The 25521-nt window shown below is 41.5% G+C and overlaps 1 protein-coding gene and 2 long non-coding RNA genes across 3 annotated transcripts in view; 2 read left to right on the plus strand and 1 right to left on the minus strand.

The window, feature by feature from the left end:
• On the plus strand, positions 1–17326 carry LOC138671140 (uncharacterized). The gene is made up of 3 exons (XR_011319432.1): positions 1–190; positions 618–711; positions 17263–17326. It is a non-coding gene; the product is annotated as an uncharacterized lncRNA (long non-coding RNA).
• The window catches only part of LOC138671139 (thread biopolymer filament subunit alpha-like), a 22972-nt gene continuing 3080 nt past the window's right edge, over positions 5630–25521 (minus strand). Inside the window, exons 3-10 of the mRNA XM_069759075.1 lie at positions 24286–24346; positions 23367–23462; positions 22443–22619; positions 21477–21602; positions 20048–20161; positions 19735–19841; positions 9512–9825; positions 5630–6362 (exon numbers count right to left, since the gene is read on the minus strand). Of these exons, the coding sequence (XP_069615176.1) occupies positions 6340–6362; positions 9512–9825; positions 19735–19841; positions 20048–20161; positions 21477–21602; positions 22443–22619; positions 23367–23462; positions 24286–24346 (1018 nt within the window). The 3' untranslated portion in view covers positions 5630–6339. The remainder of the gene's footprint in view (positions 6363–9511; positions 9826–19734; positions 19842–20047; positions 20162–21476; positions 21603–22442; positions 22620–23366; positions 23463–24285; positions 24347–25521) is intronic.
• LOC138671141 (uncharacterized) overlaps positions 24357–25521 on the plus strand; it is a 5468-nt gene continuing 4303 nt past the window's right edge. Inside the window, exons 1-2 of the long non-coding RNA XR_011319433.1 lie at positions 24357–24503; positions 24624–24800. This is a non-coding gene — a long non-coding RNA (uncharacterized lncRNA). The remainder of the gene's footprint in view (positions 24504–24623; positions 24801–25521) is intronic.

Raw genomic sequence — 25521 nt, forward strand, 5'->3', positions numbered from 1 at the left:
GCGCGTGTCACTTCCAGGGCAGTGAGCAGCACTTCCGGGTTCATGGCGTTTTCGCCGCTTACCGGGTCTATAAATAGCCTTGGACACTAGCATAGGACAGGCCCCTTGATAAAGGAGTCCGAAACGCGAGTCGGGGCGGACGCGCAGGCACGGGTAACAGCAGGGATTCCATATCTCTGCCCCTTATCAGGTAATTATACCGGTCCACTGACCGCTTGTTGTTTTACCAGTAATATCTGGCTTAGCGGTACTGGTTCTATTCATCAGTGGTATGGGCTATAGATAGGTTGGGGATTATTGGTATTTTCCAGGCAGTGTGTAACAATGCGGTGGGTGATATTGTGTTTCGCCGTAATTATAGTATGTGTTCACACCATACGTGAATTATATTGTTGGTAATATTGATATTCCCCGCCATTAACATCTGATATGGTATATACCTGTTTGTCATCTGGCGCTGTGCGTCAACATTTGATTTTGGAGAGGGATATTTTTCTATTCCCCTAAATCTGTCAATATGGTTTTTAATCTTTGTAGTACTTTAATAAAGATTTGTTTTTGATTAATACATACTGCCTTATAATCATCTTTTTGTGAATGTTCTAATTCCAATGCAGGAAAGAGGATCAAACCAAAGGGTGCCATGTCTCTTGCTGGTGTAGCACAGTAGTAACAAACAAAGAGAAAATGGAAGGGATGGCACACCCAAAGGTAAGTAAATAACATGATTAAGGACTTGTGACTCACCAGAAACACATCCATTTTAAATCCTTTGTGTGTTGTTTTAATGGATACAAGATTAAAGAATTATTGACTTTTACTTTCCTTTGGATGTTCGGTCTCTTCCGTCATCCCTTGGTGCAGAACTGAGTTGTGATGGAGGCTCAGTGTACCAGGAATGGTAGAGTAGCAGAAAATTATCAGATTGCTCAGGCAGTGCCCCACCACCTGAGCTGGGCTGAATGGTCTGGGAGGGTGATAGCACAGCAGCGCATTAGTTTGCCAGAGGGACCCAGCAGCAGAGGACAAAGGAAACAGCAGTCTGACCTGGATCAAAGAGAGTAACAAGAGTTTGTTTTTGTGGACCATGACAGGAATGGGACTGCCAAGGTAATATTTATATTTTGGGGCTTTGGATACCACATGAGTCCACCTGTAGCTGGTTCTTGGACCTTTCGGAGCTACAGTGTAGAAGAAATCTAGCTGTGGCCTTTCTGTTGAGTTCATTTTCCACCTTTCTGCAACCTTATAACATCACATTAACAGTCATTAAAGTCACATCAGTTCAGGTATTTCCAAGAATGAGAAATACAATAAGGTCAGAGCTGCACTTGGTTCCTTGATAAACTTAACTCTGATTAAAACACTGCCAGGTCTGTGACATCATGCAACCACAAGCTTATGCCATCTGTGTGGTTTTCCATGCCAGTTGAGATGTGGATGGTACAGAGGAAAGTTCAGTGTTTTGTGGCTTGCTAAATTTGAATCCGTGACCAAAGTGCTATGTGAATATCGGCGCGTTTATAACGAAGCGCCACCAAATTGGAATAACATTACTCGGTGGGATAAGCAGCTGAAGGAAACCGGCAGTTTGGTGGAGAAACCCCGTTTTGGTTGGCCATCAGTCAGTGACGAGTCTGTAGAGGCTATACGGGATAGCTACCTAAGGAGCCCTAACAAATCTGTGCGCGCGTGTGCTCGACAATTACACATAAGCAAGACTTCAGTTCATAAGGTGTTAAAGAAACATCTCTGTTTTATGGGGTGCAAATTGTGGCTGTTGCATGCTATCAAACTGGCAGATAGACCCAAACGATGCATGTTTGCTACAGATATGCTTCATGAGGTCGACAATGATGCAAGATTTTTGCAGAAGATTGTGTTTAGCGATGAGGTGACCTTCCATATCTGTGGACATGTTCATCGCCATAATGTCCGAATATGGTCTGCTGAACATCCTCATGCCTACATTGAGTACGAACGTAACACCCCTAAAGTGAACGTGTGGTGTGGCCTGATGCATGATAAGGTGATAGGCCCATTTTTTTTTTGCAGAGCGGTCTGTGATGGCAAACATGTATCTTGACATGTTGGAATTGTATGCAGTGTCACAATTTACAGAAGGTCTCATCTTTCAACAGGACGGTGCTCCTCCACACTAAGCCACCATTGTTCATGAGTTTCTGGATAGAACATTTCCCCGGTGGTAGATAGGAGGGGTTCTGTCAAGCCATGGCATCACGATCCCCGGATCTGACGCCCTTAGACTTTTACCTTTGGAGTTATGTGAAGCAACATGTGTACATTGAAAGTATCAACGACATTAATCATTTAAAACAGAATCACAGACGTTATTCACTCTGTGACACCAGACGTCCTTACCCATGTGCTCGTGTGTGGCAAGAACGTCACTATCGTTTGGATGTGTGTAGGGCAACAAATGGAGCCCACGTTGAACTGCACTGAATAGGTATTATACTGGGAGAGTTTTTCTTTTATTTGGAGCAGATTTCACATTTCTATCATTTTTTGTTGCTTTCCAGCGACTGGTCAAAAGTGCACCATGACTTTACGGACACACTGTATACAATGAACCCCTTCCCCCCCCCCCCCCCCCAGTGGCTGCAAAAAATTATTGTCAGAAAGCAGAAGAAGTTCTGTGTGTCTTAGTAAGGGTATTCACAGGATATGTCCTTTTTAAAACATATTGTTATAGTTCTGCACAGCATAGATCTGTAATATCACCATTAGTCTTAAATGGTCACTGTCATTGAAACAAACTTTTCATAAATCAGTAACATGAGCGAAAAAAATAAACTTTGCAATATATCTTATTAATGAACTCCGCTTCTTTCTCAACTCACATCCACTTCTTCTCCTCTCCTCTGCCCCTTGAACTCATTATTAACTCTAAAAAGCAATTAAATCCATCCTGCTCAAAACACAATTTGACTGCCAGCTAACGAAGGGATCAAGTTACTGCTGCCTGCTAAATTCTTTGGAGTGGGGAGGATGGCCCAGGAGGGAGGAGCAAAATGGGAGAAACACACAATGCTACTGCTTTTTAGAAAGTGTTCATCTCCCTCTAACGCTGGATTCACAGCTACCCTGCTCCATACTGCAGCATAATATCCTCCATGCTGCTGCTGCTGCTTCTAAACATCAGCTACATAGACGCAGGAGAACAGAAATCCCTCTTGTCTGTGTGTTTCCGGTGTATGTGAGACATCTCTTCAGCCACTCTACACCCACTAGCAGGAGAGATGCAGGATAGAAATCTACTATATAAAGCTGAATGTGTGTATGTGTGTGTGTGTGTATGTGTGTGTGTGTGTGTGTGTATGTCCGGGATTGGCATCTGCACCGTCGCAGCTACAGCCACAAAATTTTGCACAGTCACACGTCTGGACCCTGAGAGCGTCATAGGCTATGTTGTGAGGTGAAATTTTAACCCCGCACTTTCCAATTCACCAAACAATTTTGCCCCTATCTACATAATGGGGAAAAAAAGTGAAAGGAAAAGTGTTGGAGGCGTCGCAGCTACAGAAACAAAATTTTGCACAGTCACACGTCTGGACCCCGAGAGCGTCATAGGCTATGTTGTGAGGTGAAATTTTAACCCCGCGCTTTCCAATTCACAAAACTATTTTTCCCCTATCTACATAATGGGGAAAAGTGAAAGGAAAAGTGTTGGAGGCAAATTGACAGCTGCCAGATGTGAACAAGGGGGACTTAAAAAGTGAGAGCGATGGCGCCAAAGAGTATATACCGATCAGTTGCTAAGGTGGGGCCCCGACATGAGATACTCACCACACATGGGGATATGAACACACACACAAAATGCGCCACACACTACCACGTGCTTGAACACATATACCACCCTCAGCACACATTTCACCACACATACACCAACCTCGCCACATAAAAGTCGAAACACAAAAGTCGCCGCTCAAAACTCGCCACGCGCAAAACTCGCCACATGCAAAAACTAGGCTCACGCAAAACTCGCCACAAGTGCAAAACTCACCTCATGGAAAACTCGCCACACGCAAAACTTGCACACGCGGAAAAATTGCCACACATGCAAAAGTTGCCTCACACAAAACTTGCACATACTCAAAAGGCACCAGACATAAAACTCACCACGCGCAAAACTCGCCATGCGCAAAACTTGCTGCACACAACTTGCTACACTAACCTGTCACATGCAACTCGACACACAAAAAGTTGCTACACGCATGTTGCCACACAAAACTCATCTCACAAAAGTCGCTACATGCATGTCGCCACACACAACTCAACACACACAACTTGACAGACGAAACTTGCCCTAAAACACACACAAGTCTGGTATTAGCCTTCAAAAATAAAAATCTGATTAATAAGCAGACAAACTACAAGAGCAACAAATGTACCATATAGGAAATACAGCAGCTGTCAGTCACATGACCTGTCTATTATGTGTATGTGTGAGCTAATATATACTGCCAGGGGGAGGGCTTCCTGTTGGCTGGGGATTTATCAGGCTGCCAATTTATCTTACAAATACTGAGGTAAAAATACTGAGCAAATAACGTGTTAACGAGGTCTAATACAGGAGATCACACAGGTATATACTATATACAGGGGAGATGACACACAGATATATACTATATACAGGAGAGATGACACACAGGTATATACTATATAGAGGAGGAGATGACATACAGCTACATACTATATACAGGAGGAGATGACATACAGGTATATACTATATACAGGAGGAGATGACACACAGGTATATACTATATACAGGAGCAGATTACCTACAGGTATATACTATATACAGGAGGAGATGACATACAGGTATATGCTATATATAGAAGATGACATACAGGTATATACTATATACAGGAGGAGATGACACACAGATATATACTATATACAGGGGAGATGACACAGGTATATACTATATACAGGAGGAGATGACATACAGGTATATACTATATATAGAAGGAGATGACATACAGGTATATACTATATATAGGAGGAGATGACATACAGGTATATACTATATATAGGAGGAGATGACACACAGCAGGTATATACTATATACAGGGGAAATGACATACAGGTATATACTATATACAGGAGATGAAATACAGGTGTATACTATATATAAGGGAGATGACAAACATGTATATGCTGAGGTGAAAATGAGAGGTGTGAGGTGAAAATGAAAAGGTGTGAGTGCAAAATGAGAGGAGTGAGGGTAAATAGTGTAGTGATCGGAAAATGACAGATGTGAGGTCGAAATGACAAGTGTTAGGCGGGAATGAGAGGAGTGAGGGAGAAAATGAGAGATGTGAGGGGGAAAATTAAAGATGTGATTGGGAAAATGAGAGGCGTGATGGGAAAATAAGAGAAGTGACGTGCTATAACTAACCACAGATATTTACTATGCCCAGGCAACGCCGGGCTCTTCAGCTAGTGTAATATAATAGTGTTATCCCTTATGTACATGCATGTTATTCGAAACAGTTACCAGCAATGACAGGTTTACTTTAAGAAAACATTTAACGACTTGTGATATTATCACTTAAGATTTAGTAAAGAAATTCATAATACACAGACTCCTCCCACACGTAAATGTTTAAGAAATGCTTTTATTTTGATTTCTTTACATTTTTGACATCATAAAGCCCTTATTTTGCACAAGGATCTGTTAAGTGTTCTGTGGAAACAAGAACTCGATGGGAGACTCGAACACGCTCCTTTATGTTAAAGAACACATGGTGCCTGTACCTGGAAGGTAAATGTCTAAGTGTTGGCGGCTCGTTAGTCTCCGTCATGACACATACTGCCAGTATATTATTGCACGCTTACAGCCTTACATACAGTGTGGTGGAGATATGCCCTTGTCTGTTCAGCAGTCCATAGCTCAGTGATAATTCCCAGATTAGGCTAAACTTCCTGCAGCTCAGCAATTAGAAATTTACGTGGCAAGCCTGGGGGTTACATGTATAATTTATGATTTGGTGGGAAAAAAAAAAAAGAATAAGAAAGATATGGAAGAAAAAAAAAATAAAAACAACAAAAGCCTAAAACCACCACAAGCTCACACAGTAGAAGAATAATACAATATGTTCGAAACAAACAAACAAAAAGGTCCCATGCTAGAAAACGGTAGAGATAAAGCGATGTCGTCTTCTCTGGAAGCTCGTTAAGTGCAGATATGAATTTTTATTTTTTTTGCATGAAGAAAAATCCGTCCGGGCTTTTATTATCACAGCAAGATTGTTCAGTGGGATTTCTCAGAAATTCGACAGACGCTGCTCTTCAATTACAGGTTCCTGATCTTCAATAACTGGTGGAAGTAGATACTGGAATATAAAGCCGAAAATGAATTAGTCGCTGATATAATACATCACTGTTGCTGACATTATCTTTACCGTTAAAGAAGATTTCCAGTTTTATGCAAATTAAGCTTAACGGGAACCTTTGTCATCAAATATGGTGTCTTATCTGCCATCTTCATGTTATAGAGCAGCAGGAGCTGAGCTGATTGAGATAGTTTTTTAGAAGTTTGGGTGAATCTTGCAATTTATTCATTTAAATTCATGCTCTTTCTATGCCTAAGAGTCCAGTGGGCGGTCATATTTAGTTTAGGACTCAGTAGGACCTCACTCGACTCCTAAGCATAGAGAGAACAAGAATTGAAATTAATTAACCCTTTATCTACCAATGTCATTTTTTGGGGAAGCCTAATCTTTAGCTTCTAGCAACTAAGATTTTATAATTTTTATAATTAGGTCCAATTTTTTGTGTTGTGTTTGTAAAATGAATGTTTTCAAAATAGGAAATCATGTCATTGTCATTTTTAATTGAATATTGGGACGTCCTTTTCTGAAAAATCCGTACTTGTAAAAATTTTAATTTGGAAAGTAATGGGTTAAACACAGGTTGTCCTAAATCTTTTCCTACAAAACTATATATCAATCCGCTCAGCCCTTCCTGCTCTATAACATGGTCCCTACAGATAGAACTGCTTTCACAATGTGAGAGATTCCCTTGAAAGGGTTTTTTGAGTTTCTAATATTGATGGCCTCTTGTTATAGGCCTTCAATATTAGGTCACTGAGGGTCTAACTCTTGGCAATCTTGCTGGAACTTTATCCCCTTAGCAGAGTTCCGTTGTCAGTCACAGGGGTGACGCCGGCAATGTTTGTCACCATTTTCAGTACACAGAGCGGCGGCTGTAACCGTGCCCCTGGCCCTGACTGGCAACCGGTCCTTATGCACAGCCACCGTCAGTCAGGGCTACGTGGTTACAGCCGTCTCTCTGTATACTCAGAACGGTGGCTGTTGGACAAGTTAGTAACGCTATCAACCTGCAGATTAACCCCATATCTGCAGGTCAGTGGTGTTTTTTTATGGTGACAGGTTCCTTTTAAAGGGAACCTGTCACCTGAATTTGGCGGGACTAGTTTTGGGTCATATGGGCGGAGTTTTCGGGTGTTTGATTCACCCTTTCCTTACCCGCTGGCTGCTTGCTGGCCGAAATATTGGATTGAAGTTAATTCTCTGTCCTCCGTAGTACATGCCTGCGCAAGGCAAGATTGCCCATATGACCCAAAACCAGTCCTGCCAAATTCAGGTGACAGGTTCCCTTTAATGCTTGACTGACTCTACTAGGTAGATGGCATTTTGTGAACATTTATGGAGGCTTCAGTGATTACACAAGCCTTGCGGCTTCTTTAAAAAGCAGATCCCTACCAATCTTATATTCGATGTATGGAGGGAGATGGCTACTCTTAGTAAGCACCTGTACACACCAGTTTTCTGTTTGGAAGTGGCAGTCAGTCTTTTGATAATCTTATATTCAGGGTTCTACCAATTTCTCAACTTGGCAAGATATCACCTATCCATAAATAGGCAATAACTTGCCGATCAATGGAGTCCAACTTCTTCTGATTTCAAGAACAGGGTTTTGAACTTTTCCATTAGCTTTGAGCCTCAATGATTCATTCTAAGAGACTACTGAAGATAATCGGGGATGAATAGTGCAGAATCAGTGGCGATCCAAGACCTTAGATCCCCAGTGAGCAACAGCACATTATCACCTATATATATATATATATATATATATATACACACACACAGTACACATACAGCTATACAAAACAGCTTTAAAAAATCAACAAAAAGCTGTAAAAAAATAATTTGAAATAAATTGCAACCATCATTGAATACAGTTAACCAATAGCTGAATGTATGTGTAAAGGGTAAGTGCTGGGTTTGGGGATGGGCGTGTGTGGGGACAGTAGAGAAAAGTGCAGAAAATCAAGAAAGGGAAAATTAAATTGTTGTTTCATTCTCTATATCATTTATATTTATTGTATTTATATGCATATGTAGAAAAAATATAAGAATCAATTAGTAAGGCTGATGCTGAACTTTCAGAAGTGGTATATAGACTTTCAGAGGAGATATGTGGCTATTCTATATAATCATCTACAATAAGCATTGTAATTTGAAAAAAAACATGTGAAGTTGAATTGCGCTCCCTTCCCGTATCTCATATACTGCTTCTACTTATTCCACATCTGATTGTGTAAAGAGTAAAACCTTCTATACAAGAAATTACACGTTGCTTCATTTCGCTAAAACAAACAGTGCAAAAGTGTAAAATGTTAATCCAGAACTGGCAAAATGGAAATTACCGTATATTGTAATTACATTATATCTTCTCTGTAAATATGCAGGTTAGCGTTATTCGGCTCAGCTAAATTCGTATTATATGTGAGATAAGCAATGGTGGTTCTCTCATATATAGGGGTTAGTAGTGAAGGGTATGGCCTAACACAACAAGGATGGGATATCAAAATCTGATCTGTGGGCGTCTGATTGCTAAGACCCCGAAAGTGGCCGTGGATGCACGATGCCACTTCATCTACTGCAAGCTCCACATGATCAACCCATGATAAGCCACAGAGACCCTGAAATGGCCATCCCAAAATACAGTCATTACATTCTAGCGACTGGTGTGGATCTCAGTGATCGAATCCCCACAGATCGGACATAGATGATGGACCCTACTGATGGGCTATGACTATCTGCTCTGGGAATCCCTTCAGTGCATTAATTATGATAATTAACCAATAAATAATCAAAATGTTGCACTTTCATAATATGCAAATAAAGGGCTTGTTTACACATGGGAAAAGTGTGAAAGAAAGATTTTTTTTTACATAACCTCTGTTGAAACTGAAGAAAACTGCACCAAATACTTGTATGTTTGCACCTGGTTTTGATAAAGTGAAATACTGTAAAGGTGTGAAGGCAATTAAAAAATCTGTTCGTTAAAGATGGCGGCTTTCCACGTGGGTTTTGCAGGCCCGTTGGTTGAAAACATAATGGTAATTGATGTTGGATTGGCCAAATAACACATAAGCACATTACCTTCTATCATACATTAATTTTTAAAAAATAAGAACATTTTTAAAGATTCCTTGGTTTATGAGTGCACTTACTTGAGCTGGAATTTAGGCTTCCATACTGTAATCCTCCTCCAAAGCTAGATCCAAATCCAAAGCTTCCACCTCCCAGGCTTACACCACTGCCAAGTCCGGAGCCAAGGCCAAGCCCTAAGCCACCTCCAATGCCTCCACCTAGGCCACCGCCAAGGCCACCACCAAGTCCAAGACCTCCTCCGAGACCACCTCCTAGTCCTCCTCCAAGGCCACCTCCAAATCCGGCTCCACCACCAGCACCTCCACCACCTCCCACAGCAGAGGATACAGAAGATTTGGACATTTGGACAGTGATGCCACTTCCAGAGCTGAGTCTGTAAGACAGAGAGACACAGGATTAAATACATTTTATGTGCACATTTCCAATCTCAACTGATAAAGTTTGGTAATGAATCCAAACTTGGGAGCTACTAGGAGGTGGGTGATCCTTGTGACAAGGATCCTGCTCCATAGATCTGGAGAAAGGAGTAAAGGCCCAATACACATTAGATAAAAGTCATCCAAACCTACTAATTTTGCAGGGATGGGTTGACCACCTAATGTGTATGGGAGCCTTTTGACTCTCCTTTGACCAATGATGTCAGGAGAGAGAAGGATCTGACCTGTTGAATTTCAATGGCCAATCTATTTTTTCACCATAGAGAGAGGCAAGGCCGGGTGAGATGGGTGTACTGTATGGGGGAATCAGGAGAGATAGCATGATCGTTAAGGTGACAGCTATCTAAGGTGTATGGTCAGCTATAATGGTGAATATCATATATTTTATTTTTTCTCAGGAGTAGAAGAAGATGATGGTCTGCAAATGACAATTTGTCTTGTATCTGTAGTTTTTCTTTAAGCAAATGATTGTGTTCCTTCTAGGCTGTGAAGCAAGTGATGTTATTATCTACAAACTCATTTATCACAACCCCATAAATCCAAGTAATTAGGCACTTCATTCAGAAAATAAAGATTCTTGTAGCTTTTAAAAATACCTAAAAAGCAACACAAATTATCACTGTCTTATTAATGTACACCACATGCCTGGGAAAAGGGAATACATGAAATGGAACTGATCCGAATATGAAATGATGAGAGATGTGGATCAGTCAGTGTGCAGAATTTCAGGTATTGGGTCGACAGAACCTAGTAGCTGTTTGGGATTTTGAGGTAGGGGGGAAACCTGTATTGGTCAAGGAGTCTGCAACTTGGACAACTACCAACTAGTCTGTGTCAGCTTCAGAAGGTACCACAAACTTTAGATAACTGATGCTTGTTTAGCTATTTCTCCAGACTCCATCGTACCCATGAATAATCAGCTTGACCACATTTTCTTGTGTTAGAGGGAACAGGGGCTGTCCAGTTGAGGGAACACATTTTTTCACACTTAAATGCATGTATTTCAGGATAAAAATCATTTTTGCAATCGGTTTAGTTAAAAATGTTGCACTATTTGGCTTTCACAGGCTTTTTGCTTCCATGAACATTAAATTTTGAAGTGGTCTATGGTCATAAATGAGCTGAGAGGAGCTCAGAAAAAGAGTCAGACCGGCAGGACAAGCTCAATGACGGATTTTCAACTGATTCTGCATCCATCAATAGACCGTTAAACACAGAAGCAAACAGGAGGCAACCAGTCCAAAATTTTGAAAGGAACCCAATTGCAAAGAAAAAAGATTCCCCCCCCCCCAAATACATACAATTAAAAAAAAAGAAAATTGTTCCTAATGGTTGATAACCCAAACTTATTGCATACTGCTGTGTTATTGAGCTCAATACATAGACAGTATACCACAAGCTGAGCCCTAGAAATATATACAGAAGTAAAAAACCAGCACAACATTTTAGACAACAATTTTAGGTAATAATTAGTGATGAGCGAGTGTACTCGTTGCTCGGGTTCGAGCACGCTCGGGTGATCTCCGAGTATTTGTTAGCGTTCGGAGATTTAGTTTTCATCACGGCAGCTGAATGATTTACAGCTACTAGCCAGGCTGAGTACATGTGGGGGTTGCCTGGTTGCTAGGGAATCCCCACATGTAATCAAGCTGGCTAGTAGCTGTAAATCATTCAGCTGCCGCAATGAAAACTTAATCTCTGAGCAGTCATAAATACTCGGAGGTCACCCGACCGTGCTCGAGAAAACCCGAGCAATGAGTGCACTCGCTCATCACTAGTAATAATAGCCCACGTGAACTTTTCACAAATGTTAACAATTGTATGTAAATAGAGTTACTTGTGCAAAAAAAACCTGGAGTAAAATTTTAGGCCTGAAGCTTGTAATAACGATTTCCACATGCCGTGACATTAATAATACCAGAAACTAAAGTTTGATATTCAGACTTCATTTAGATTAAAGTTAATCAAGTCGGGCTTTTTTTCAAATGTTAAATTCTCTTTAAGGTGCAGGCAATTAGAACTTTAATTCCTGTTGTATAGACCGCTGCTAATCATTTATTGAATTTCAAAAACTCTAAACCTCTTCTGAAATATTTATTTCCTTCTTTCAAAGTTTGATGAAAGATTTCTAGTCTGGAATGAATGGTGCGCCTGGCTGTTCTTTTCTATAGGAAGAAGAAAAGCACTTAAATGGTCACCGTTCTTCCAGCCGACTTGATGTAATTTCATAGAGAATGTGATAAATAAGCTATCTGCAAATCACTATTTAAAAAAAATAAATTATGCTGAAAAATCACTCTAAAGTGTTGGAGAGTGGAGAGTAGTAGCAGAGACATTGACAGAGATGGCAGGAAATGGGGATTGGTCTTTGTCGCTTTACAGGAAGTGGGGCGGCTCTTTGTCTCTCTGCTCCTGCTCTCCTGTCTGCCAAACTGCATATAGGCCTAACAAAGTAGTGGGAAAGGCAGTCATTGAACAATGGCTTACCAAAAAGTCAAAGGCCGACCTTCATTAATCAGTTTTTGACAAGAAATGTACTTTAAGAAGTCATATTTACATATAGTGGTACGCTTGAAAAAAAGATGTCCATCATTTCAACCAAGTGATGGGAAATGTTAAAGGGAAGAGTTATAGGATCATCCATAATGCAAGATCCATTCTGCCCTATATGCAAGTTTTTTCTTTCTGATCACAAGTGTTGATCAGCACAATCAACACGTAGAACAAGAGTTGCAGGCATTTTCCGGAACATACTTATTTTCTGGGTTTTTTTTTTCTTCGAATTGGCCAATCATACTTGCACATAATTTAGCGACTTTTCTCGAAACTCAACTGAATTGGCGTAAAGTGCGCTTTTTAATACATTTTGCATTAAACCAATTTTTACACTGGATAGGAGTCAATAAAGTTCAGTCTTATTAAATGTGGTCCAAAGAATAAAAAATATTGACCCTTTACATCGCCGATGTCACAGCAAGGGACGGAGAGAGCTGAAGCAGCTCCTCTAACGGAGCAGCACAAAAGGGTTAATGATAAAATGGTAAATATAGGTCAGAGTATCAATTACACACCAGCAGGAAAACATAAGGTAAGTAACCTCTATGCAGGTTGCCACGCTGTATATTACCAGTGATTTATTGATTACAACAAGCAATCTATAGAAAGCTCTATGCAAATGTCACCCTGAGAACCCGGCACGACGCAAGTATCTGCTGCTCCAGTGTTCTGCACCTAGTATCTCCCCCGGCGCCTTCTGTTATGCAATCCCAGCTCTGTTCTTTTATATTATTTCATTCCTTCTAACAAGGTATTTATTCCTCTGTTCTGCTGTAATGCCAGGAAGATAGCAGTCAGCGCCGCATACAGAACATAATGCATTATGCCGCTCTTCTGTGCTCTGCTCTATTTCACTAGTAATATTTTACTGGAATACGGCACGATTATTTTTAGCAACCCATTAACAAGTACGCAATGAAGGAACACATTAAAGTGAGGGTCTTGTTTGATGCAGAAGCCTCTCCAATGTTCAGAGGGATACGCCAGAACATCAAGAGTGAACATCAACAGAGAGGAACATGGTTATGTTTTTTGTAGGGACGATTTGCTCGGAATGATAAATCTATGATGAATAGCTCCTTTTCCCGTTTGTAAAGGAGTCTGTGTCTTTTACATTGGTACATATGCAAAAGAGGGCAAACCAGGAGAGAATGGCTAGGTATCTGTTACTTTTTCCCATCTCTAACCCGTGAGCCATTCCTTACACTCTAATTTACTAACAGTGCAGTTCCTCTGGGGCGGGACCTCTGTGCAGATTATTCTGCCCAGTAGCAAAGAAGATACCACATATTCATGGCATATCTATATTCATCTGTGATGACCAAAGCTGGACATAAACAGGGAAAGGACTTATTGGGTCATAGGAATGGGTTTGGGTGTGTGTTCTTTTCCCCTATTGTAGAGTCATCTGTTTAATGTGCAATGGTATGCATAGACCATAGGCGATTCCATATCAAAGATCAAAATGGGGCCCCCACCCAAGTTATACAGCCAAAGAGAAATGGGACATGTGTCTACCACTGCATCCCATATCTCTTGTTCCTTTTTGATTTGCTAACAGTCCAGTTCCTGATTTGCTAACAATCCTGTTCCTCTGGGGTGGGGACATCCGCATAGCACATTCCACCTGGTAGTAAGGATGATACCATTAGCCAGGACCATGTTGAAGCTGCCTGGCCTGCTTTTATGGCATATATAGAAAAAAATATATAGGTACACAGGAATGGATCTGAATATATGTGGGTGCTTGAGTCACAAAGGGCCCCCATCCTATCCAAGCTCAGCTTGTCAACTCTACAAATGGTTTACCTAGCTTGTTAAGCCTCCTTTAGCACTCAAGTACAGTGGACTCTAGAATTTCCCAGGGTTGTCTGGTGCAGAGATCAACCCTATAGGCAATCCTACAATTAAATAGGTTCTTGAGTCCTGACATATGAGATCTCCTTAGTAAAAATCATCAATATCTAATCGGTGGGTATCTAGTACCCCCACCGATCACTGATTTTTTAGGTCTAGGACCAGCCGGATGTAAACATTGAGCGAAGCTGCACTGCATAGCTCCAATCAATGTGTAGCAGCCGCTGTTCAGTACCAAAGAATGGCACATCTTCTCTTGAGGTTAAAGGTACCGTCACACTCAGCAACTTTCCAACGATCACGACCAGCGATACGACCTGGCCATGATCGTTGGAAAGTCCTTGTGTGGTCGCTGGAGAGCTGTCACACAGACAGCTCTCCAGCGACCAACGATGCCGAAGTCTCCGGGTAACCAGGGTAAACATCGGGTTACTAAGCGCAGGGCCACGCTTAGTAACCCGATGTTTACCCTGGTTACCATTGTAAATGTAAAAAAAAAAACACTACATACTTACATTCCGGTGCCTGTCACATCCCCCGGCGTCCGCTTCCCTGCACTCCTCCTGCATCCTGTGTAAGCGCCGGCCGTAAAGCAGAGCTGTGACGTCACCGCTGTGCTCTGCTTTATGGCCAGCAGGCGCTGACACAGGATGCAGGAGGAGTGCAGGGAAGCGGACGCCGGAGGACGTGACAGGCACCGGAATGTGAGTATGTTTTTTTTTTTTACATTTACAATGGTAACCAGGGTAAACATCGGGTTACTAAGCGCGACCCTGCGCTTAGTAACCCGATATTTACCCTGGTTACCAGTGAACACATCGCTGGATCGGCATCACACATGCCGATTCAGCGATGTCAGCGGGTGATCCAGTGACGAAATAAGGTGCTGACCTTCTAGCTCCGACCAGTGATGTCACAGCAGGATCCAGATCGCTGTTGCGTGTCAAACACAACAATATCGCTATCCAGGACGCTGCAACGTCACGGATCGCTATTGTTATCGTTGTAATGTTGTTCAGTGTGAAGGTACCTTAAGTCATCAACATCATTTGACCAGAGAACCTCTTTAAGCCTCTGGGAATGAGACTATTAGGGAATATGTGGTTGTCTTCTACTTCCCAGGCCCAGAACGCTCATCTGACCTCTCATTTTGCATTATGCTGCAGATCTTTCTGTTCGGATTGGCTCCTGTATACTAGCACGTGCCCATAACTGGGGAGTTCATGCACAAAGAGTTGATTTCAAGCAAGGAAAAGTTAGAATAAATCCAAAGAAAATAATGCAAGCGAGTGTCAGTAAGGTGAGCACCCTACAGTCCATACTCTATTTGTTTGTACTGATATAAAAATGCAGTACTACTACCCCAGTAACTTATTATAGCTATTAGTCATTTTGCTATCTATCTGGTCTATCCGGGCACTTTTGTGTTCAGTTTTTATTTTCTGTTCTCCCTTCTACATCTGATAAGAGCGTGTTCTTCTCTCCGGCTGCCTATTAAGGAATATCTACTGTTTTACATTCTGGTTTTACAGCAGAAAAGGCAAAAAGAGAGATAGACAGCTAAGACCCGACCATCGTTACAGTATAAAACATTTCCCCTCCCCCCGAGGGCGGCCTGACCTCCTGGGCAATATACCTGTCATATTATGACAGACTATGGAGGCCATAATGTAATCAGTCACATTTTGATTACCCAGCTTTTTTTTTTCTCCCGCTCCGCTCCAGTATATTTTTCACATTCTCTCAATTTCTGCTTATTTTTGGCTGACATGTCCCTCTCGACTCTAAATTGCTCTGCTAAATAATTTAAAATGGATTAGACCAGAATTCTTCCCAACAGTGTCAGGGTTGTGAATAAATGCTCCATTCAGGCTTTTTTCAATATTATTTTTTTTTTTTCTTTTTTTCGACAGATTTGCTTGGCATTTTTGGTCACTTCCAAAACCACTACAATTACCGAGGTTACATAAAAAGGCAGAAATGTGTCTGCTTGAAAATGATCATACCATGTATGAAGCGATCACTAAGTAGGACCTAGATTTTATTCTAGCCAGGATGAAGAATCTATAAATTATCCTGGTTTCTACCCATCGAAGTCTCGTTGCACATTTGGACTAAAGGTTGTCCATACTCCAAAAAGTCCTACAACCCAATGATCTGACCCGGCCCTATTGCTTATTAAAGATTAAAGCTATTGCTAAAAATTTAAATTGTCCATTTCTACCAATGTATTCTTTCTCATTTTTCCTTTGGCTCAACTGATCCCCGAGATATTAACTGACCTACCTAATAGGAAAAACATGATTTTTCGATATTCCATCAGAAGACATTTATGCTATATGTGTCTATACATGGCGTCGCAGTGGTTGCGATGTGATCTACAGCCACTTGTATTTTTTTTTCCAGTATAACACTATAAAATACAGATTTTATACTGTGACATTGTCAGATGTCTTAAAGAAATTTTGGAAAAACTAAGAGTGGACAAATCAGAAGATCGAACGATAGCCTTTTCCTCCATGTTATTAGTCCTATTGCAGGATGTCAAAGTGGTATCGGTCTGGGGACGCAAGGTCATAATGAAATAATTAAAGTGATTCCAGCTCTAATATTGACTGTCTGCAAAAATTGGAGAATAGCCGGTTAAATTAGTTATAAAGGTTAAGGCTCTATTCACATGTCCATCCGGATAGTTCAGATGTCTGCTCTTTTTTTAGGAACAGACGAATGGAATAAGTTATGCGTAACATCACTTATGTAAATGGAAAGCAGAAGGGCCTCAATGATAAAAATGAAGTCAATTTTTTTAATGGAAAAACAAGTCCCACATGTAGAACTTTTTCTACTAATCTGGAAAATATAACCCAGATAGACCCCATACTAGCTAATGGGGGGCTATGCCTCTGTTTTCATAACTGATACTATGTAGCACTTATTCTGTTTGTTTGTTTCCATAACAGACCAAGTGGACATGTGAACAGAGCCTTAAAAGAACTTCACTTGACCCAGGCTTCACAATGTCAGGTAAGGCCTGAGTAGAAAATGTTTTAGAATTCATTGATGTTATGATGACATACTGTACTACTGTATAGGTCAGTGGTCCCCAACTCCAGGCCTCGAGGGCCGCCAACAGTGCAGGTTTTCAGGATTTCCTTAGTATTGCACAGGGGTTGGAATCATCACCTGTGCAGATGATCACATTACCACCGATGCAATACTAAGGAAATCCTGAAAACCTGCACTGTTGGCGGCCCTCGAGGCCTGGAGTTGAGGACCCCTGGTATAGGTCATAAAATATACATGTATGGGATGTTGTTGTCTAACTATTTAAGTAACCTACTCCTCGGACCTTTATCAATCTCAAGATTCGGGATGTGACCGGTCACTTTGTTGCCATGTGGTCATTTTTCATTTAAAGAGGTTGTCCACTACCTTTTGATTAATGACCTATCCTTAGATAGTTCATCAATGTCTGATCCGGGGTCTGACATCCGGCACCCTCACTGATGAGCTGTTATCAGGGTCAGTGGCTCCCGCCGGCTACTGGCCGTCCTCTAGTAGTAGACGAGGCTTGGTGCTACATATCCACCTCCTATTCAAATCAATGCTGTACTCAGTGGCGGCCACCAGCAAATGATGGCCAGCTCCGCAAGTGAGACATTCTGAACGGTCATAAATAAAAAATCAATGGACAATCTCTTTCAGTGTATAGATTACATTGAAACACCAGGGAAGAGTTTTCTGAAATTTAGGAACATTTAGGAAAAGTGGTATCTTATTTTATTCCTGCTGCTCCCCCAAGTATTTTTTTTTTCAAAATCTGCCATACACATTCATAGTCATGGGCCCTTTCAGTTAGCGCAAATTTTTCTGTCATTTGCACAAAGAGGTGTCGGGGACATGTATTTAAGTTCCTCTGAATAATTACTCAGTGAGCACCGTCCACTTTGTAAAGACCATAAAAATGAGACTAAATAAAAAAGGTCACATCTTGGCAACTGAATGGCAAATTGGATAAAAAACAACATACAAAGACTCATGGGAGTAGCGGGAACAATATAAGCCCTGGTGAATGACAGGTCGCCTTTTATTCCAGGGACCCTATACACCTCTGCCTGTGACTGTGGCATATCCCATTGTAATATACGCTCTCATCTGATTCTAGCGACAGGCTGATATTTTAATGCCGGTTCCTCAGTGAAGTAAAACATTGCCTCATATCCAGTTCTTGGTGTCCTAAATTTACCGAATAGTCACCTTACCTGATCTGCTTAGGGTCTGATTAATTAATCCCACTCTCACTGTATGCTCCTGGGCTGTTTGAGCCGAGCTCTCTAATTTACAGCCTGCTACACTCCGTTACTCAGCAAAACCTGCTATCAATCAGCTGGGATCACGGAAACAGCTGTTCACGGTAAGACAAATGCAGGTCAGGGAAGGCAGTAGATCCTGAATGAACAAATCAAGGACGGCATCCTATTCCATGCCGCAGGCTATAAAGCGCTGTTTTATGCACTGCACTTTTACCAACCAACTAGCTCTGATAAATCACATGGTAAACAGCTGATAACTAGTGATGAGCGAACGTGCTGGGATAAGGTGTTATCCGAACATGCTAGTGTGCTAACCGAGCATCATCGGCGTTCTTGAAAAATATGTCCAAGTCCCAGTGGCTTTTCGACAGCCGCAACACACATGGGTAGTGCCTAACAAGCAGGCAATCCCCGCATGTGTTGGGGTTGTCGAACAGCCGCGAGACATGTAGGTGCAGGGACTCAAACATATTATTCGAGCACACCGAAGACACTCTGTTAGCACCAGAGCATGGCGAATAACACCTTCTCCAAGCACGTTCGCTCATCACTACTAATAACTAGTGTGACAGAGCACCAATGCCATATCATCCAAAATCTTACACAATCTAAAAGACAATAAAATATTTGAAGCTTTCTCCTATTTTTCCAAGAAACTAGCCCAAAATTGGGCAGAAAGCTCTGTTTAGGAATATTTAATGGATGTTCCACCCCTTTAGGAACAGGACTGATCCATAAAAATTGAGTCTTTTTGCAAATCAGTACATTTTTGCCAACAGACTCAACACTTTCCAGCGTTTAGAAAGTGTCCTCCTAGAGAAGAAAAGCTGCCTGATACGCACAGATAGAATTTTTTACATGAGTCCTTCCCCTTTTGAGAGGCTACACCCATCTGACCCTGTTCCTACCCCTTGGACATCTAATAGGATGTCTGAGGTCAGTCTAATGATTGAACATTCCAATGTCAGGCACAGGAAAACTTTTGTGATGTGATGTTTAGGCTGCAAACAAAATATTTGCCAACTCTTCTTGGAGTTTGGAAGATTTCACCTTTTTTTCTGGGAGAGTTGTGATCTATAATTAATAAATATATATACAATATAAATTATTGTTTCATACCTCAGTTCTTCACTGTCCATCAGTTTCTTGTAGGCTGTAATCTCTACATCCAGTCCCATCTTCACGGCCAGCAGATCCTGATATTCTTGACCATAGTGAGCAATTTGCTGTTTCGGTAAAAACAAGCACTATGAGAACCACTAGAGCACTGATACTATCCTTATCAGATAGTCCTAAAGTTAAAACATGGATTCGTCAGCCTAACGCTCGGTCATAATGCTAGAAGTAATACGTTGTAGTGTATTTTTTGGATCACCGTTTCTCACAAGTTGGGTACTCAAGATGTTCCTACCATGGATCTTGCGAGCCTTACCTTTCTAATGTCATCTAGTTGAGATTTCAGAGCTGAAGCCTGCTCTTGGTAGGTGTCAACCTCGCTGGATGAGCTGGACTCAGCTTCTGCGATGGAAGATTCCAGCTGAATGTTCTGTAAACCAAGATAGGAGTCAGTTATGTTATATAAGGTACAAACTCTGAACATTTAGACTTAAAATTCATGGAAACATACACTGAGAAATGATTTTCTTTCTTATATCCAAGAAATATATTTTGTTTATACAGATATGAACATCTTTTCTCTTTGGAAGAAAAGATATGAAATCCAGCACCGCTAAAATAAATAAAAAGACAAACTTTAATATACAAATTTCTTCATAAAATGGAATTAAAAAGTTAAATGGAAAAGTATATGAGTCTTACACATTTTGGACTACTGTGAGTCCTTAGTCATAGACATAGGATTTGGTATGTCTATGTCTAAGGACTTGCAGCAGTCCGAAACACGTAAGACTCATTATATACTCTTCCATTGGATTTTTAAAATTTTGTTTTTAGCGTACATTTGTATATTAAAGATGGTCTTTTAAATTATATCTGCGGTGGTGGATTTCATATCTTCTCTATTAATTGTTGCTCGAGGACACCTGGAGTTTCCGTGCATCGCTTGTATCCTTCACATTTGGCATTTCTCGCATTAGTGGTGATTCTTTTCACTTTGGAAGTCATCTGACCAGAAGTTAATATGGAAGGGTGGGGTGTCTTGAACATGGAAGCTGTTCGGGCACCCCAAATCAACTCAACAAGGGATCCTCACTCTATGAATTTATTTAGCACAGGATAGATAATAAATGTATTATCATTGGAGTTTTGAAGACTGTGACCCTCCACTCATCAAAAAACAGTGGTGGCAAAGTGCACTTTGTGAATCAAGTGTTAGTGAGCATGTGCGACCGAAACTCTATTCACTGTCTATAGGAGTAGTGGTCGCACATGCTCATTACTGCTCCATTCACACTAGGGAATTTGGGACCAAAAGGGTCGGGGGTCTCTGTAATTGGACCCCTTTTAGTCATACATTAACTATGTTGTGTATCGATGAGAAATGTTTTTGTGACTGTAGGTGCTTGAGACCTGAATATTATTTTGAAGGACATATATCTGGTTTTGAAAACCCATGCAGTATATGGAGAGATCATTGTTTTTGATGTGTAGATACATCTTTTCTTCTTTTCTCCTCTGGGAGCGCTGTACGGGAATCAAACACTTACTGCCAGGCTGCCCCACAGATCACAGGTGATCGCCAAGATTCCCATCATTGGTACAACCTGGGATCGGCTCATTTTTAAGAAGCCCTTCTAAGGGGAAACCATTGTAGAAAGCAGACAAACCCTTTTTGTACATTATATATAACCAAGAACATGCAGACATCTAAAGTATAACAGGTTTAATTATTTGATACCTACCAGTGACTTAACCCTTTCAATTTCACGATTTATGCCGTCGACTTGGAGTTTGACAGACCTGTATTCTTCCTTGAATGCTGTCAGTGCTTGTACAGTTGGCTGTGTGGATCCGGATGCCACGTAAATCTGTAATATATGGAAATCATTATTACAGTATATATTGCAGAATAATATGACTATATAATTATATGGTAGCCGATAGTCCTGCAATCCTCTTGTAGGTAGGATTTGTTTGAGCAGGTCACTTAAAGGGGTCTGCTCATCTCCTATGTTCAGGGGTGCACCAGTTTGCTTCCCTCAACCTCATGAGAAAACTTAACCAAAGGGACAGTTCTGATGTCACATCACCTTACATAGTGAAAGGAAGGGTGGAACAAGCACAGGGTCCTTTTGTCCTCAAATGCAAAAAGTGTAAAAATCACCAGCAGGGAGCAAATGCTAATTGTTCCTATCTAAGGGCGAGCAATATGATTGTTTCCTCTTAGAAGCAGAGCTGGCCTCCCAATACTTGTTCGTGTCAAACGCTATTCCTCCTGTCCCACCTACAGGTTTGGCTAGGTCCAACACACATATTTCCAAGAGCCCAATAGGGGAGGGGAGAAAGCAAATTCCATATACCTCTTACTATAGCTCATCTCCTCTCAGAAAGGATCAGGCAGATGAAATTCAACATGTCCAATTGGTGTTGAAATGGAATTTGTGCATCCCCAAACACTTAAAGGGGTCTGCGCATCTCCTGTGTTCAGGTGTGCACCAGTTTGCCTTCGGGCATCATGCTAGTTAGGGAGCAGTGTGATCTTGAAGATCAACAGTTTGGGCAATGGGCCTGGTTGCACCACTGGTCTGAACTGTGTACATTTCCCTGTTGCAAGCAGAGGCAGCTTTGACTCTGCAGCATCGGAGGAGCACAAGAGGACTGAATCAATCCAGTTTCTAAGCAGCGCTTGTAAACTCTAAGACACGTACCTTGCTCTCGGCAGCTGCGAATGCCTCGTGTTTGGTCTTTGCGACAAGTAATTCATATTGTGATTTCATATCAGAAATAGCTGATGTCAGGTCCACAGCTTGGGCATAGTTGTCAAATGAAATGGAAATTGCTGCCTTGGTGCCGCTGGTGACAATGGACTGGACTTCTCTGACTTTCTGTGATTTGGAAAAAGGAGAAAAGTAGATCATCAATCACACAAACATAGGGAAAGCATTAAAAGGAAGCTTTCACCCCCCCAGGTGTTTGTAACTAAAAGAGCCACCTTGTGCAGCACTAATGCTGCATTCTGACAAGGTGGCTCTTTTAGTTCAGGTCCCTGGCACTGCTGAAAGAATCGCTTTTGACATTTGTTCCTCATACCGTGAAATCGCCACGGGGGCAGGTCTTTCCCCCTAATACAGATGCCTCACAGCCGTCAATCATGGCCTCTGCGCACTGGGCGCCGCCTCCTCTTCCTTCATTAGCGTCCCCAGCCTAATGAAGGAAGAGGAGGCGGCGCCCGGGGCGTAGAGGCCATGATTGACGGCTGTGAGGCATCTGGATTAGGGAGGAAAGACCTTCCCCCCGGGGCGGTTTCACGATATGAGGGACAAATTTCAAAAGCGATTCTTTCAGCAGTGCCAGGGACCCGAACTAAAAGAGCCACCTTGACAGAATGCTGCATTAGTGCTGCACAAGGTGGCTCTTTTAGTTAGAAACGCCTAGGGGGTGACAGGTTCCCTTTAAGGATGCATAGATTATAATCTGATAGGTTGGGGATATGTATGGAAAATAAATTTCACCTCTCTGATTCTTAATAGTTTTGTGAGTTGTAGAGGTGGATCAAGACTATTTCACTAATGTTCTTATGTAATATTTGAATTTGCTTTGTGACTAATGTTCCTCATGTATCTGTTACTTACAGCGTCATAGATCTGCTTGGACAGAGTGATCTGATCTTCCACTCCAGTTAGTTTGGTCTGCAAGTCGAAGATTGTCAGGTACAAGTGATCAACATCCTGTAAGAAAGAGAAAAAAAGTCTTTAGCTTCCAAGTGAAACATATATAAATATTATGTACAGAGAGAGAGAGAGCAAGCGATATTGGATATATAGATACTGAGATAGAGATATAATAGATAGATAGTATGAGGCAGCGACTGGTGTTATTTGCGAGGGTCACTATGTGTCTCCCAGGATGCGCTCAGAAACGCATTAGTCTCACTGGAGTGCCTTGGGTCACAGCAGGACGCCCGCAAATCACAAGGCAGAATAAAAGTAAGCATGAACCTGGTCAAGCTATTTGGCCAAGACATTATTGAGGAAAACCTGGTATGGGCTTCTATTTTTTAAACGGACTGCAGGAAGGTAGTGGGGCCGGTCCGTTTCCACCAGGCCAGTTCTGAAAAGTGGCCCATGGCCACAGATTCCAGTTTAGAAAAACCCTGCAGGAAGGGTTTGGGTGTGTCAGCGTAGAGTTTGTAGCAAGCAGAGCAGTCGGCTCTTCAAAAGCTCAACCTGTGTGAGGGAACACAGAGCCAAGCAGAACAAACTTCTGGAACCCTGCAGTGTGATACGGTGGTGCAGTCGCCCTCGGCAACCGGACACATTTATAGACTGTCTTGTTACTCAGCTGTGATCCGGAGGATACCGTTGTGTTTTGTTTGTGAGTTTGGACATTAAAGATACGTTTTACTTTGAACTTTCCTGGGTCACTGCCTCATCGCTGCATAGCATGGACACCGCTGCACCACAATAGATAATGAGATAATGAAATAGATAGATAGATAGATAGAAAGATAGATAGATACAAAGGCAGATAAGCATGTTAACGCTATCTTACTTCTTTAAGTGTAGTCCATTCAGCCTCCAAAGACTTTGTGCTTGAGCTGTCCTCATCATATCTGCAAACACCAATGATAAATCAGTTTAGTTCCAAAATATTGCGAAATTATGAAAACATTTTCAGTCGCTGTGGTTATTAATTTTAATAAATTTTTGAGAATCTCTTTAGATAACACCTTCCTGGATATCTGCTATTATCTGCAGAGGAAGCTGACAGTAAGTGTTCTGTTTCCTTGCAGCTCCCCTACAGGATAAATGAAGCATTGCACAGTGCTCATCTACATTAATAGGCTATTAGTATAATGCACAGACATATTATATCCTTCTGGTTGACAGATAATCATTGTAGTTGTCGAAGAAGAGTGAATGGACCTGTAGAAGCGTCAGCCAGACGCGAAAAGGCCATAATCCATGTATGTGTTTGGTCTCCCCTGTCTGAAACTTCCTTTCTACCTGCACAATTGGATATGTTCATTTGAAGCAATTAAAGGACTTTTAACCACAAAGGATCAGGTAAGTGCGGCTTTTCCATTTCTCTTGTAGTTGTTCTCTACTCTGCAGTGGCGATTTTATTTACTAATTGGCTATCAGGTGTGGGTCCTGAAAACTTAAAGGGAATCTGTCAGCAGGTTTTTGCTACCTCATCTGAGAGCAGCCTGATGTAGGCAAAGAGAAAATGAGTCCAATGATGTATTACATAGATTACTGGGTGCAGCGGTTCTCACACAATCAGAGCTTTTAGATTTATCAATGCAGCAGAGCTGAAAAGCTGCTCCCGCCCACAACAGGCTCTGTACATACAAAGTCCATAAACAGTAAACTGCCTATCACAGAAAGGGGCGTTGCCGGACTACATTAGTCCGGCAATGTTAATCTCTTAGTGATAAATCTTTCACAGTTAGTAAACAACAGCATGCAGTTTGACAAGTGACAAATCCCTGAATTCTGTGTTTCAGCCTCTATCTCCCGCTGTTTTTAGATTACATAGCGAACACCTGCCGACAGATTCCCTTTATGTGTTACTAAGTCTTACGTTTTTTGACTTCTGAAGATATATTTTCTAAATTCACTTAATCTAATAGGAATTGCAGCCATTGGTCACAATTCAGTTTAAAATGATCTCTCACTGTGTAGCACTGAAACATGTGATGTGAATTCTCAATAAATTGTGATTATGGAGAAGCCCTCTAAATTCAGCAACGACATTGAGCCCACTAGCGCCCTGCCATTTTAA

Source organism: Ranitomeya imitator, chromosome 3 (genome assembly GCF_032444005.1).
Source record: "Ranitomeya imitator isolate aRanImi1 chromosome 3, aRanImi1.pri, whole genome shotgun sequence".
NCBI classification, from domain to species: Eukaryota; Metazoa; Chordata; class Amphibia; order Anura; family Dendrobatidae; genus Ranitomeya; species Ranitomeya imitator.